The 15,367-nt window shown below is 39.0% G+C and overlaps 1 protein-coding gene across 1 annotated transcript; it reads right to left on the bottom strand.

Moving 5' to 3' along the window:
* Positions 1-1,107: 1,107 nt before the first annotated feature.
* Positions 1,108-14,991, bottom strand: LOC126272952 (uncharacterized). Its single transcript, XM_049976251.1, has 4 exons — positions 14,820-14,991; positions 14,448-14,529; positions 10,280-10,506; positions 1,108-1,313 (listed from the first exon to the last, which is right to left on the bottom strand). The coding sequence occupies exons 1-4, from the start codon at positions 14,880-14,882 to the stop codon at positions 1,134-1,136; spliced, it is 552 nt and encodes a 183-aa protein (XP_049832208.1). The 5' UTR covers positions 14,883-14,991; the 3' UTR covers positions 1,108-1,133.
* Positions 14,992-15,367: the final 376 nt, after the last annotated feature.

Genomic DNA, 15,367 nt, shown 5'->3' with positions numbered 1-15,367 from the left:
CACAGCTACCCAGAGGCAGCATGGCTAAATAATTATACAGGGGACTTCTGACTTGTTGAAACCATGTGACGTCCAGTTGCTGCACTATGCCAGGCAAAAGGAGGTCTGACAATATTGAGAGGTATCCCATGACTTCTGTCACCTCAGAACATATCAAAATAAAGTTACAAATTGTATACAAGGGAACAATTTAATTCTTCTGATGAAATTTGAGAGTACACTACAAACACATCAGCCATTTCATCATCCATAAAATGAAATATGGTAAATAGTATCTGTAAAGTACATACACACAGATTTACTATGATTAGCTTAAATAGCTTCCCTACTTGGATCTTATACAGAATTCATAGTCCCTAACAAAATTTTTTTGCCACTAGGGACTTATTAATGAACACTTATCTATCACAGGCACTGACTTATGAGCTTAAACTTAGCTCCTACATCTTCCTTGCAAATGATTCTACCACAATATTGTGGGTATACCATCTGTGGCACAAATTAAAAAATTGGAAAGTGAATCACCATAGCACAAAAATTTCAGTGAGATGATGACACTTTCTGTTTAGAAGTCTCAGTCCTGCATTATCCACATGTGGAAATGTTCAAGGCAATGCACAGTCTGCCAAATAGCATAAAATTTTTTTCTTGGTAACTTCAAATTTACATTGCGGATTTTTCATCACAGTCCTTTCATTCCCTGTCCAGTAAAATCACGAACAATTGAGAACAACATGAATGAACTCACATTGGTAAATTTAACTAAAACAATAGCATATAGCAGTTTAAGTGATTTAAAAAAAAAATCACATGAAGCCAAAATAATTTTGTCATTTCTTTTAGCCTAAGTGAAAAATACATCAACTGAGAGCACTTTGTTGTAAAAATAAAAAGTTTTAATCAAGGATTGTAGTCAGTATTTTTTAAGTGCATTTCACTGTTCAGTGAAACTACAGGCATTGCAGTGCTGCAAGTATAAGTTTATATCTGCTGATATGGTTGCAAGCTTTTAAAAGGAGGAATAACTAATACTTATCATTTTTACATGAATATGCCTTGAGGTAGGAAATGTGATTTCTTTATAACTTAGAGAGAAACAGAACCGCATGTTTTTGTTTTGTTTCAATTTATTTTTATGTACACATCTCTTCCTGATCTCCCGAAACACCAATCACATCCCCCATATGTGAAGCACTGTGATCAATTTCATCTGCAGCACTGTTCAATGTTCTCTTAGATCTTCTTGATTTCACTTCTGTCCACTCACTTTCCTCAGCATCCATAGTTTCTGGTAGAGGTTGCAGGTTTCGCACCTGTTGAAAGAAAATCATACATAAGGAACAGATAAAATTGCATAGTATTTCATGACAGGATACCAAATTCTGACAACCAGCACCCTCCTGCCTGGATAATAAGTGCTGACAAAGGTAAAAATGTATCTATAGCTACACTTCTGAAAGGTACACAAAATTTCCAACTAAAGGCAGCATAATCACTTCCTTGCACTCAAAAATGTGTTCCAATCAAAATCATCTTCTGATTTGGTAAAATACGGGTAACAGAGGCTGGAAAATGTGGTGAACGTTCTGTAAGGAAAATAATTCCCAGAAAACATTACCTCTAACCTACCTAACAGATGACCTCTACCTAGCCTTTCTTGCTGCATTATTACTAAATTTCGCCTGATTTTTGAAACCAAACTTCATTTGCAGTTACAAATGCGTAAACAAAATCAATAGGACTCTATTTAAAACAAGTCAGTAAACTGCTAAGAAATTCATTTGACAAAATTCTGGGGAAAAAAAAGAAAAAGATTGCAACTCACCATACAGCAGAGATGTTGAGTTGCAGATATGAACAACAAGTAAACTTTTGGCCAAAAGGCCTTCTTCCAGTGGTTGTGCGTGTGTGTGTGTGTGTGTGTGTGTGTGTGTGTGTGTGTGTGTGTGTGTGTGTGTGTGTGTGTAAGCCTACTTGTATGACAGTTGCCTATCAACAACTATCTCCACTATCTCGTGAGTAGCACTGTATTCTTTTCAAAACACTTATTATTCCACCATGTAATTTTCACTGTTTGTATGAAATTCATTTCATTTTTTGCCAGCATTAAAATAATTAGCCCTATTACTGAACAAACCATTCTTATAATTAATTTTTCACATAAGATGTACAGCACTCTTTCTTCTAAAATGCTTATGGTGTTAGTTATTTTGTGCAAATTTATTTGGTAATCATCCAATATTACATTGTGCACATCAAAATTTCATCTGTGGTAGCAATGTTAGAGTATCCACATGTATCAACTTCACAAGGAGTAGGGTATATTTGTAACTCATCACTCATTCATTAAACCATTGCAATAATGGAGCAATTTATAATAAACTTACTTTTCTTCATTGCTTTAGTACAGTTAAATATTTTAATTTTTTCTTCTGTTCCAATAATATCATTATTTAATGTAACCACATCCTCTGGTAGGAATCGAAGGTACCACAATAGATGTGGACTACATGACAATTGCAGACAACTTGCATCCATTCATGTTTGATGTCTTCCCAAATGTGATGCCATCTTCTAGAAGGGTAACTGCCCATATCACAAGGCCACAAACAAACATGCTACATTGATTTGAGGAAGCATGATGGTTAACTCACATTGATCCCTTGGCTGACAAATTCAGACTGACTGCTCACATTCAAGAAAAAGCCTGTCAAACCTAGACAGCAGCGGAAATTTTGAAGCTTTGTCATACCAATTGCACTTCTTCAGTTGGCCCATCATCATGGATGAGTGTTGGGTGTAGCACAATGAACCCAAGATAAAGGAACATAGCAACTGGCGGAAATATGGGAGATTTACCACCAGCAAGTAGCCAAGTTTTTGGGATTGCCACAGCGTAGTGCTAACAGATTATGCTCGTAATGGACAAAGGATCACAAGACCATATTTTACTGAAATCTCCTGCCAAGGTTACATGGGTTGTTGAGTGTAATGGGTAGCATGCACGGGACAGTCACACACACTGTTTCTTGGGGCTATCAAATTTTGTCCCAGGCCAAGTTCTAATGTGGCACCCTGTGACTTCTTCCTCTATCCTTGGATGAAGAAACCATTATGTGGAAGACATTTTGAGACCAACAAGACGATTTTGGAGGTGTAACATTTCCTCAACAGCCAAAATGCAGGTTTCTAGAGTCTAGGTCTCTGCCAAGTCATTCAGTGTTGGGAAAAATGTCACTGTGAAAATCTATATCGGGGCCAGTGGTAGTAATGGCAGTGCTTATCTACTGGTCATAGGTTGGCAGTGCAACAGTTTTGCATAGCCAGTAAGTTGATTCTTTGATGTAACTGATGAGAGACGCAAAAAGACGCAACTCATTTCTAGTGCCAAAATTGAAACTATTGTCTTTTTGCTGCTTTTTAGTGTATTAGTGAGTTTCGAGAGAAATACTTTGTCATAATGACAGTGAGTGCTACAAAGTCAATTAATTTAAGTGATTTAGTTCTGAATGGCGACATTCTCTATTGGTGCATGTCTCATGGATTAATTGCAGAGGCACAACAGTGTATCTAATGTGTTGGTGAAATGACTCTTTAAAAGTCAAACATTTGTGTGGATGAAACAACCAAGATGGGCAGAAAAACCTGCCACTTTGAATAAGTGGATTAATGTTTTTTAATTCAATCATGGGAGAAGCTAGGTGGATCAATGTTCATTAATATAATTGCATGTTTGATATGTTAATAAACAATGATCCACCTACCTTCTCATATAATTTAATTTAAAGAAAAAAAAAGAAAAACTCATCTTTATCTTTGAACTGAACAATATTTGTACAGAATCTTAGGTGTCCCGTTCTCTCTTTTTCAACTAAGGGAGGAAGGTGTTGTTCCAATCACATTGTCACAGAAGAAGCCAAGTAGCACAGTCACCATAATGTAGTGGTTATGATACTAGATTGTTGCAGGGAGTGTCGCAAGTTCAAAACTCACCTGACCTGAAACATTTTAATTTCTATATTTGGTTAGAGTGCATTCTAGAAGTATCCACAAATGGCAAGAATCATTGTACTGGAATGTTCTGCAGCTGTATATATACCGTATGCATTCTGGCCAGGGGCAGTTCACTCCGCACTTTGTGTGTGCAAGTTCTGAATAAATCTTCGTTAGGTGAAGTTAGTGTTCGTCATTCATCTAATTACACCTTCCTCTGTGTGACATTATTCTTGTGGAGACACTGGACATTGGAACTTGTGATACCGCACATTATCGACAACAGAGTGGCTCCCATCAGACCATGACAGAGCCACCGTATTTGTGACAAGAAACCCAAGTTTGAGCCATATTCAACATACCGCAATCTATCGGAGACAGAAGAAGAAGAGGACATCATGAAGACAGCAACTGAGTGCCACCACATGAGACATCCTTACAGGTGCTCTGGTGATGGCCAAGGTCCAAACAAGTGGATGAAGGTATACGAGTGTATAGCCAAATTTAACAAATGAGATGACACTGTGTGTTTGGCTAACATATTTTTCTACTTGGAGGGCACTGCCATGCAATGGTATGAGAACAATGAGGAGAAGTTCACAAGCTGGGAAGTACTTCAGGTAGAACTGCGCAAGTATTTCAGTGTCACACAACAACATAAGTGCAAGGCTGAAGATAAATTAAAGCGCAGGGCCCAGCGTCCAAGAGAAACTACAGCATCCTACATTCAAGACGTCTTGGAGCTGCGTAAAATAGTGGATCCTCAAATGAAGGAGGAAGATAAGGTTGCACATCTCATGAAGTGTGTTGCTCAGGACATGTATCAGGCCCTCCTCCTGAAGGAGGTTTCGACAGTGACAACTTCATAAAATAGTCTCAGTCTATCGAGACAATGCATCAAAAACGAATTACATGCAAGAAGTTTGAACGGCTTCCAAATGTCGTATCGATGTCTGTGATGGACGAAGAAACTGATTTCCCAAGTAGTGAGAGCGGAAGTTCAGAAGGCACTTGGATTGCACGGCGAGCAAAAAACCCGAGACACTTCAAGCGGTCACAAGGGAGAAAGTGGAACAGACATTGAACCCAATCTCTCGTCTTTCATTTCCCTTTAAAATGGTAAAAAAGTCAAGACACAGGTGAAGTTACATTCCTCCAATGCCGCATGAGGAACCTGTTTGGGCACCAAGGAAGACTGATGCCTGGAGGACCCAGAATAACCAACCAGTATGTTTCCACTGCAGACGACCGGGACATGTGGTGTGCTATTGTCAAGAAAGGTGGCGGATATTTGATGACGCCCGTGACAGAAGACAGCAGACCGATCTTAGTTGACGCCAACTCTGGGACGACAAAGATGAATGAGAAAATGTGGGTGCAGGACGACCTAGGTCAGCATCGCCGCAAGCTAGCTGCTGGAGAAGATGCTCCCCAACACGCTGACCAAGGTCTTCATCGCCGTTTAGAAGCTCCAGCCGATCACCTAGCCACCGCAACCTGGAAAACTAAAGTGACTGACCTCCCTTAGAGGTGAGGCTGCCGAAGAGAAAAATCCTGCGCTGTCGATCACTACAAAAATGATAGGGAACTACGTCAATGAACTCGTGGATGGCAGACCAGCCCAAGCTATTTTGGACTCTGGAACATTGTATTCAGTAATTTCAGAGAAGTACCATCGCCACTTGCAGATAAACCGTATTCGTCAACAAAACATCTCTGCCGAAGGTGGCTAATGGGAAATATGCAAAACCTACAGGAAGATGTGTCAGTCATGTGGGTATAAGTGGCCATACACAGCCCTTAGAATACGTCATCTTACAAGAGTGTAGTCATGACGTGATTCTCAGATGGGACTTTTTGAAAGCTTCTCAAGCAATTATAGATTGTGGTCACTCAAAGATTATGCTGGACGAGATGAGATACTGTGGACAGGAAGATGAGCATTTGAGTGTGTGGAGACTATGTGTGCTGGATGAAGTGATAATTCCTGCAGTCAGCGCTAGAAAGGTAGCTGTCATGTGTCATACCATGCATCAACCCATGGATCTTGTAGTGGAATGTGAGAGAAACACACCACCAAAGAATAACTTTGATAGTTAACTGTCGCCGAGAATTGCAGATCCTTCCAAGACACATGTGCATAGCCAACACTGAACCATTTATTGCAGAACAGCTGAGTGTCATGGAAAACTCCCATGCAGAGTTTGTGGACGAAATTAGCGCTACCACTACGAGATAAGATCTTCTAGCTCGACTATCACTAGATCTCACTAAGGAACAACAGAAGAAGCTACTTGCCATTCTTCAAGAGTTCTCTGAATGCTTCGATCCATAGGTGAAGAGCAAATTAGACAAATCGACAGTGAAGCACCAGATTAGCACTGGAAACCCTCAACCAATAAGCTAGAGAGCATAGCATGTGTCAGCAAGGGAATGTCGAATAATTCGCAATGAGGTAGAGAAAATGATGATGAACATCATCATTCAGCCTTCATAGAGCCCATGGTCGTCACCAGTGGTTCTTGTCAGGAAGAAGTTGGCGCTTTTGTGTTGATGACAGGAAGCTTAACAAGATAACTAAAAAGGACATTTACCCTCTTCCATGAACTGATGATACACTAGATTGTGTGAAGGGGGCTAAGTTTTTCTCAACCATGGACATGTACTCGGGGTACTGGCAAATCGAAGTAGATGAGGCTGATTGTGAGAAAACTGCATTCATCACCCCCTGCGGGCCTGTGTGAGTTTAAGGTAATGCCATTTGGTTTGTGTAATGCACCAGCAACTTTTGAATGGATGATGGATAATCTTCTGAGGCACCTGAAGTGGACAATGTGGCTTTGTTATTTAGATGACATTGTGTTCTCAGAGACATATGATGAATGTATAAAAAGACTGAGGGCTGTTCTTATGTGTATCCAACAAGTGGCACTGAAACTTAATCCAAGAAAGTGTCTTTTTGGAGCAAAAGAAATCAAAGTACTTGGGCACCTCATGTCAAACGAAGGTGTGCGGCCAGACCCAGAAAAGGTGAGAGCTATAACGGAATATCCTATTCCTAAAAGTATTAGAGATGTGAGAAGCTTCCTCGGATTGTGTTCTTATTACCGTTGTTTTATCAAAGACTTTTGTATCAAAGCCAGGCCAATCCAAGAGTTGTTAAAAGCTGATGCTAAATTTATCGAGGATGGTGCTCAACAAGATTATTTCGATGTTCTGCAAAAAGCTCTGAAGACTGACCCTGTACTTGGTCTGTATGATGAGAGAGCACTTACAGAACTAAACACAGATGCCAGTGGGTATGGGACTGGTGGTGTTCTGGTGCAGATTTTGGATGGAAAAGAGAAGGTTACAGCCTACGCTTGTAGGACACTTACAAAAGCGGAAAGAAACTACTCAACTACAGAAAGAGAATGTCTTGTTGTGATCTGGGCCATGTGCAAATTTCAACAGTATCTCTATGAAAGGCCATTCACAGTTGTTACAGACCATCATTCACTTTGTTGGTTGACAGGTTCTAAGGATTCAACAGAACCACTCTCCAGGTGGGCACTATGTATGGCATTACGAGAGTATACAAAAGTGGAAGAAAACACCAAGATGCTGACTGTCTCTCAAGAAACCCTATGCAATACCATCAAGACTTTGATGAAGATAGTGACCGTCTCACTGCACTGCAGGATCTCTCTGCTGAGCAGGAGGAGAACGCCAAGATATCTCAAATTATGCTTGCCTTAAATCGGTCAGAGGATGTGAAAGGACAATTTAAGGTAGTTAATGGATTACTTTGCAAGAAAAACATTGATCCATTTGGAAAGAGGTGGCTACCAGTGGTTCCTAAACACACACACTTACATGTTTTACAGAAATTGCATGACACACCTGAGGCCAGACATTTAGGATTTATTAAGACATATGATAGGATCTGCAGGAGATTTTTCTGGCCAGGTTTATTTAGGAGTGTTCGTCATTATGTGTCGCACTATCGAGAGTGCCAGAGGAGAAAGGAAGCTCCTCAGAAACCACCTGACCAACTCTTACCAATTCCAAAATGCCTTTCCAGCATGTTGGAATTGACCTCCTCAGACGATTTCCAATGTTTGCTAGTGGCAATAGATGAATTATTGTTTGCACTGATTATCTGATCTGCTACGCCATTACAAAAGCCATGAAAACAGCCAATGCATTCAGGTAGCCAAATTAATCGTAGAAGACATTGTATTAAAACACGGCACCCCCAAGGTCACTAATTATGGATTGAGGGAAAGTGTTTAAACTGAATCTTGTGACAGAGATAAACCGTCAGTGCAACATTACTCATCACATGACGACTGCCTACCATCTGCAAACTAATGGGCTTACTGAACACCTTAAGAATACCTTGGCTGACATGCTAACAATGTTCGTCAATGTTGAGCAGAGCAACTGGGATGAGGTGCTACCTTTTGTGGCGTTTACCTACAACATCGACAAATAAGACACCACAGGATTTATGCCATTTTTCCTGGTGCATAGGTGTAAGCTGACTACCACTATGGACACTGTGTTTCCATTACATCTTGATGGCACGGACGACGACTACATCGGCTAGGTGTTAACCAGAGCTGACGAAGCTCAGCAGTTAGCTCAACTCCGCACACTGCAGCCTCAAGAAAACAATAACCAAAGGTATGATGCAAGTCACCGTCCTATTGTCTACCAGCCTGGTGACCTCATCTGGATCTTCACTCCTGTTCGGAAGGTTGGTCCCTCTGAGAAGCTTCTCAGGCGCTACTTTGGACCTTATGAGATTGAAAAACAGTTGTCTGATGTTACTTATGAAGTTGGAGATTTCAAACCCGACATAAGACAACAAAACATCAGAGATACGGTCCACGACCTTCGAATGAAGCCCCATAAGGATTCTGCAACCCAGGGTAAATTCAAAGCTCCAGCGACAGACAACAAGAGGAAAAGTACCAAAGAACGTAGCGGAAAGGAAAGTTCTAAGATCACCGCCAAGGTCAACATTAGCGATCGGGAGTCTTAGTATGCAGGACCGATGACTCATTCCTGGACTAGGAGGACATAACACCGAGACCCTATTCTCTTAAGGAGGGAGCAATGTCGCACAAGAAGCCAAGTAGTGCAGTCGCCATAGTGTAGTGGTTATGATACTATACAGTTGCATGGAGGGCCGCAAGTTCAAAACTCACCTGAACTGAGACATTTTAATTTCTATTTTCGGTTCAAGTACATGCTAGAAGTATCCACAAATGGAAAGAATCATTGTACTGGAATGTTCTATAGCTGTATATATACCGGATGTGTTCTGGCCAGAGGCAGTTTGCTCCGTACTCGTGTATGTGCGCAAGTTCTGAATAAACCTTTGTTACATTAAGTTAGTGTTCGCCATTCATCTACTTACACCTTCCTCTACGTGACAATATGGTTGTGGCAACTTTGTTTTGTGCCTATTTCTGTTGCCCCAATTAGATTAACATTACCTGCACACTGCTGACCACTGTATAGCATAGAATACGTTACATCATTATAATTAGTAACTACATGCTTGTGAAATGGAATTGCAGAAAATGACTATCTCTGCAAGCCACTGTCACATTACACTCACGGTTTTGAAAATGAGACAGAAGAAGTGGTGGACACCTATAAAACTATAATGCTTAATAATACTGAACACTATACACCCCATTAGGCTATAGCCTTAAGAATTAGGCCCTATGATAAGTTTATATTGGACTGATGCGCAGTGCCCAGCAGGACTTAACAGAAAACAGGACTTACACTAGTTTTCGAGTTCTTGAACTTTTTCTGTTTAAGATATGCATATTATGCATATTCATACATGCAACAAAGACACCCAAACACACACTTCCACATTTTTAAGTAAACAAAACAAAGAATTAAGTTACTAGTATACACACTTTAAAAACACAGTAATATTTCTTAATTTCATTTGCTGTCTCATTACAACATATCTAAATTTGAAAATTCAACACTCCACAAAGAATACCTAATTTAAATTATGACTCAAACAGTAATACTTTGTAGAGGTAAGAAACAGAACCTTCCCGGGAGATTAAGACTGAGTGCCAGATCTTTCAGTTCAAGATTTCTGCCTTCTGAATGGCAAATATTTAATAAAGTGTCCTGGTCGGGCACATAGTTTTCAGCTATCACAAAGGTTCATACTGGCACAAACTTAAAGGCAGAATGATAGTTTCATCTGTATTATTATGTTTTGAATTCTGACAACAATGCAGAAAAACATTGCAAGTAGGTTTACCTTAACAGGAGCAGAAGTGTCTAATTGTTTACACAGCCAAAGTTGACAAGGTGGTAATTTACTCAGCAATTCCTTTATCTTGTCAGTCTCTCCTACTCTGTGATGTTGATAGAACCTCCAGAGTAGAGCACCAACCTCATCGGGTGAGTTATCCTCACACACTGTTTGAAATAATGAATCCATGACTTCTGATAGCACATCAGCCATTTCTTCACAACTGATATCATCTGAAACATACACACTGCATTTTACAAAGAGAGAGAGAGAGAGAGAGAGAGAGAGTGATGCCAGCTTAGGAGGAAAAAATTTATTTCCTTATAATTTTATAACTTTAGAGGTAATTAGGAGTCAATGAGAACTAATAATAAAGATAAGCTTCACATCCAGTAAATAAAAGCAACCAGTTTAAAAACAACAAGCGAGGAAAATAACAATGAGAATCACCTAAAGTTATTACATTAACAATATTTTCTTTAACCAGTGCTGCACAGTTTGTGTGCACTTAACCCTCGAATGGTATGGTGCACATCAGATCTGATCCCTCCACACTGCTCTACCATCTTGGTGCAGGCAGTCCAGCCAGTCAGGAACCGTACTAGCCAGTCATGTGATGGCAATTGGAGTGACTGTAATTATTGCAGAAGTGATCTTAACTTGCTACATGTATTCTGGGTCATATCCAACCAAACCGTACCGCTAATGTTACTAATTTTACTACAAACCTTTCTTGTAGTTTTGATATGAAAATGGCTTGGAAACAACTGTTACACACACCTAAGGCCAATTTAGCTGAGTTATGTCACTAGGAGGATCCTTCATACCAGGACGACGGTGACCCTGACCTGGAAGAGTCCATCTCAAGAGTCTCAAAATTGAAGTCTTAGGAACAGTGATATAGAAGAAGGCTTTTCCACTGTGATGATGTGGGTCACAGGCACAAGAGTGAACATGGAACTGAAGATAGAAATTTTGGGTTAAGAATGGACGAGCAAACAATCTGGACTGACAAGCCTTTATATACAAAATATTCATGGAAACTCTTAGCCAAATGTGTTTAGTCACCAGCCTGGACCTGAAGGGAAGGCACAATGGATTACACTGTTTTCAGATTTTATGATTGATGTAATGATAGAAAACGATGTTCATCACAATAACAACAAAATAGAACACCCAAAGCTCAAATATAGAGACCCCATCAATTCATTTTTACATTCAACAAACGTAACTGAGATAAATGCTTTCATTGGTTTCTTGTTCATAAGTGGTGTCTTGAAAGATTCTGGCTTATGCTGAAATGATATTTTTTCCAAGGTGTATGGAGCACCAATTTTCCATTGTGCTATATCACAGAAAAGATTTAAATTCCTTCTATATAATTTGAAATTCTTTAATAAAAGTACTAGGGACTCGAGAACGGCTAATGACAAATTTGCTGCATTTCAGAAAATATGGGACACTTTCATAAGTCATTGTTTGCAATATTATAATCATCAGTGTATTTAATGATGGATGAAACATTACTAAGTTTCCATGGTTGATGTCCCTTCAAAATGTTTATACCATCAACACCTGATAAGTATGGACTAAAAATAATTTAATTGTGTGACACAAGAACATTCAATTGCATTTCAAACATTGCATGTATTAAAAAAGAACAAACAATAAGGGTGAGTCATCCATACCAACTCAGTATGTTCTAAGACTTGCTGACTCAGTGACAGGGAGCAATCAAAAGTCAACAAACAATAACTGGTTCACTTCACGTAATTTGGCAGAGAAAATGACTGAGAGAAAGCTTACACTAGCTGGTACACTACATAAAAATAAGCAAGATATACCACTATCCACATTATCAATGGCCCCAGCTGGGACGGTAAAGTTTGTCTATCACAACAAGAAAAAGTTAGTTTCTTTCATCTTTAAAAAGAACAAAAAAGTTATCCTAATGGCAACAATTAACAAAAGTGGAACAATAAGTGATGACTCAACCAAGCTAAATGTTTCTGAATTCTATAATCTAACAAAAGTTGGAGTGGACATGTTGGACAAACTTTGCAAAGACAAAACTATCAAATGGAAAACTCGAAGATAGCCACGGAGATACTGCTTCAGAAAGTAATATGAATGAAGATTCATTCCCAGTATGTGCATGTTGGGTTTGACCAAACCCGTGATGGAAAAAATAATGTTCAACCAACATATTTTGAAAGCTCTTCTTTTGACAACTGCTAAGTTGTTTGGAAAAAAGAGGAACAATCCACTGTCTCACACAACCAGAATTTGCAGACAAATTGAAGAAGATGCAACTTGTGCGATCCTTTGAAAGACAGAAAGGAATGAATTTTGTGTCGTGCATACATAGAGACCATAAAACATTACTGTGCATTAGGCATGTGACATGATTCTATTGAAGAAGCAGAAATATATTATATTTTTATTTTACTTCTGGAAACATTTCATTATTTCTTTATGTTATTGTGTGTTTTGTACAAAAAACAAGAATTGTGTTTCACTTTGTTCAAGTGCTTTTATGGCCACTAAGACCTGATGATTGTATGTTATGCCTACAAAAAGGATTTCTCTCATGTAATATACTATTAGTAACACTTAAAACTTCCGGGCTGATAGGCCATGGTCGCAGTCGGAGTTGAAACGTCAGGAGAGAGTTTTATACTTCGACCACGGCCTATCAGCCCGGAAGTTTTAAGTGAAGACAATACCGGCCGTGAAAGCTTACATTGTATGATACTATTAGTAAATTTTGTTATTCAATTATATTACATACTGTGTACCTATATCCACAATGAGTGAGGTTGAGCAGTGGTTAGAACATTTGACTCGCATTCAGAAGGATGATGGTTCAAATCTGCATCCCATCATCAAGATTTAGGTTTTCTGTGATTTCCCCAAATTACTTAAGGCAAATGCCGGTTCCTTTGAATAGACAAGGCCAATTTCCTTTTCTGTCCTCCTCTAATCCGATGCTTGTGCTCCATCCCTAATGACCTCGTTGTTGGCACGGCATTAAACTCTAATCTCCTCCTCCAAAATGGCCTCACAAATCCATCAAAAGCTGCTGTATCATGTGTTTATTTACACATTACATAATGTGAGTTTTAGCCATGTAGCTTCCTTCAACTTACAGATACCATTACACCAGGCTGAAGTACAGGTTGTGTAATTAACACCAAGTCACCTCCCTTTAACCTGATGTAATTGTATCTGCCAAGTGGGTCACCTGACAAGCTGGTTATTCGCAAATAAATATTGCAGCTCCTTCTAGTGACTTTTTAATGCCACTTCTTAAACTTGTTACATTAACATCTACAACATTTCGGAGCTAATTTACAGCAGAATAACTTAATACAGAATCAGACTGAATGCACTGCTTTATCAATAGAATATACCTCTCAGCAATCACATTTCCTACCTAATAACAAGGTTTTCAACATCATTCATTCTTTATGTTCAAAAGAGCCCATCACGAAGAAAAATATTAAGTAATGTGAAAAAAGATTCACCAAGTGAAGCAACCCAGAGCAAATAACATTATGCTGCTGCCTCGTGAATTATATCAAACAACTGTTATGTGTGTCATATTGCTAGTTTAGTATCTACATGACCATGTACATTTGCCACAGACAACTAGTACTGTATCACACGAAAATAACCTTGTTTACAAATGCTACTTGAAATGCAGCTTACAGAAATTTTCAGATTCAGGGCCTAGATAATTCGTCAAGTTTGCTAATTAGGTTTGTTTTCAGTCTTTTTTGATTCTACCGTTGTTCTCAATTGCTCACTTCAAACTTCAAATTAGATTGAAGAAAATTTACAGCTATCTAATTTCTATATACATACACCAAATGGTTCTGTTTGGATGAGGGGGCAAAATTCAACCCTTACCAACTCATCAATGGTGTAGGCAGAGTTGGTCCAAGTATAGAATGGTGAGTGAAATTCTGCACCCAAGTCTTCGTATGAACCTAATCGTCAAGAAGATATTATTCAAAGCAAGAAGAGTGGAGGCTGTGTGTCCCACAGAAAGCATACTTTTGATCAGTATATACACGGTCACAGGGCAACTATGACAACAGAATAAACACCAAAATAAATATTAATAAATTATACGATCATCTTTTTTATTATTATGATATTGTACACTTACCGTTGGCAGCAAAGGTTTCTATTACATAGTCCACCAAACTTTGTGCGGTTTCACGTGTCCCCATTCCATGCTCGACGGCAAGCTGTAAATAAAAAACTACGTCAAAGTACAGCTAAATTAAGAAGCATTTAACGTTTCTTAAAGCGTCTTTCAGCCTGATAGCTGCAGTATGTTCCATGTAAGAAGTTAGGCGTTATTACTTCACTGTCACCCCTGCAATTTACAACAGCAACGCATTTGTAATGGTATAGCAGAATCTTGTCAGTGATTCAAAAAAGTAAACAACAGTTATCTTACCACTGAGTGGTTTTAACGCAACTAGAAATAACGCGTAATTATTTAGAAATAAAGAGAAACTAATTTTTTAACTACCTGCAATGCAGTCCAGTTATTTAACACGCTTGTCACTGCACTCCTAAATATATCTGACTCCATATTTTCCACACTTCAATCCCCAATTTACATACATAAACACAGACACACCATCACAACACGCTCACAGCTGGACTCAGGACTGCAAGGAAAATACGGTACATGGGTAAAGTCTTGAAGATATTCCAAATACTTACTAAAACTGTTTGTAATGCAAAGACAAACCATTTAAAAAATAAAGTACGTACGAAAGCCGTGATTCCACAGGCAACGAAGCTTCTGTATTTACAATGAAATTTTAGGAAGTCTTAGTAATTTTTAAATGTCTTCTGTTGTATGTTCTATGTCTTTCGACTGAAGAGCAGCGCATATGCTGCTGCCAGAAATAAAGAAAAAAAAGGAGGCTTTGTAATAGTATGTAGCCTGTGGAAACATCGTACTGGATCACTGTAATGCCAGTGCATGTCAGCCACAATAGTCAAAAGCTACTAACTGCCGTCAAACAGCGTTTGCAAGGGTAACAGAAACTTTCGGACCATAGCTTTCAA

This window comes from Schistocerca gregaria, chromosome 5 (assembly GCF_023897955.1).
Source record: "Schistocerca gregaria isolate iqSchGreg1 chromosome 5, iqSchGreg1.2, whole genome shotgun sequence".
NCBI lineage: Eukaryota > Metazoa > Arthropoda > Insecta > Orthoptera > Acrididae > Schistocerca > Schistocerca gregaria.
This window is presented reverse-complemented; position numbering and strand designations above follow the sequence as displayed.

Bases quoted from the DNA above. Each gene is read 5' to 3' on its own strand.
- LOC126272952 (XM_049976251.1), bottom strand. From the start codon at position 14,882: ATGGAGTCAGATATATTTAGGAGTGCAGTGACAAGCGTGTTAAATAAC. The intron at 14,530-14,819 runs GTAGTTAAAAAA...TTTTATTTACAG, and splicing joins ATAACTGGACTGCATTGCAG to CTTGCCGTCGAGCATGGAAT. The intron at 1,314-10,279 runs GTAAACCTACTT...TTCTTTCAACAG, and splicing joins ACACTTCTGCTCCTGTTAAG to GTGCGAAACCTGCAACCTCT.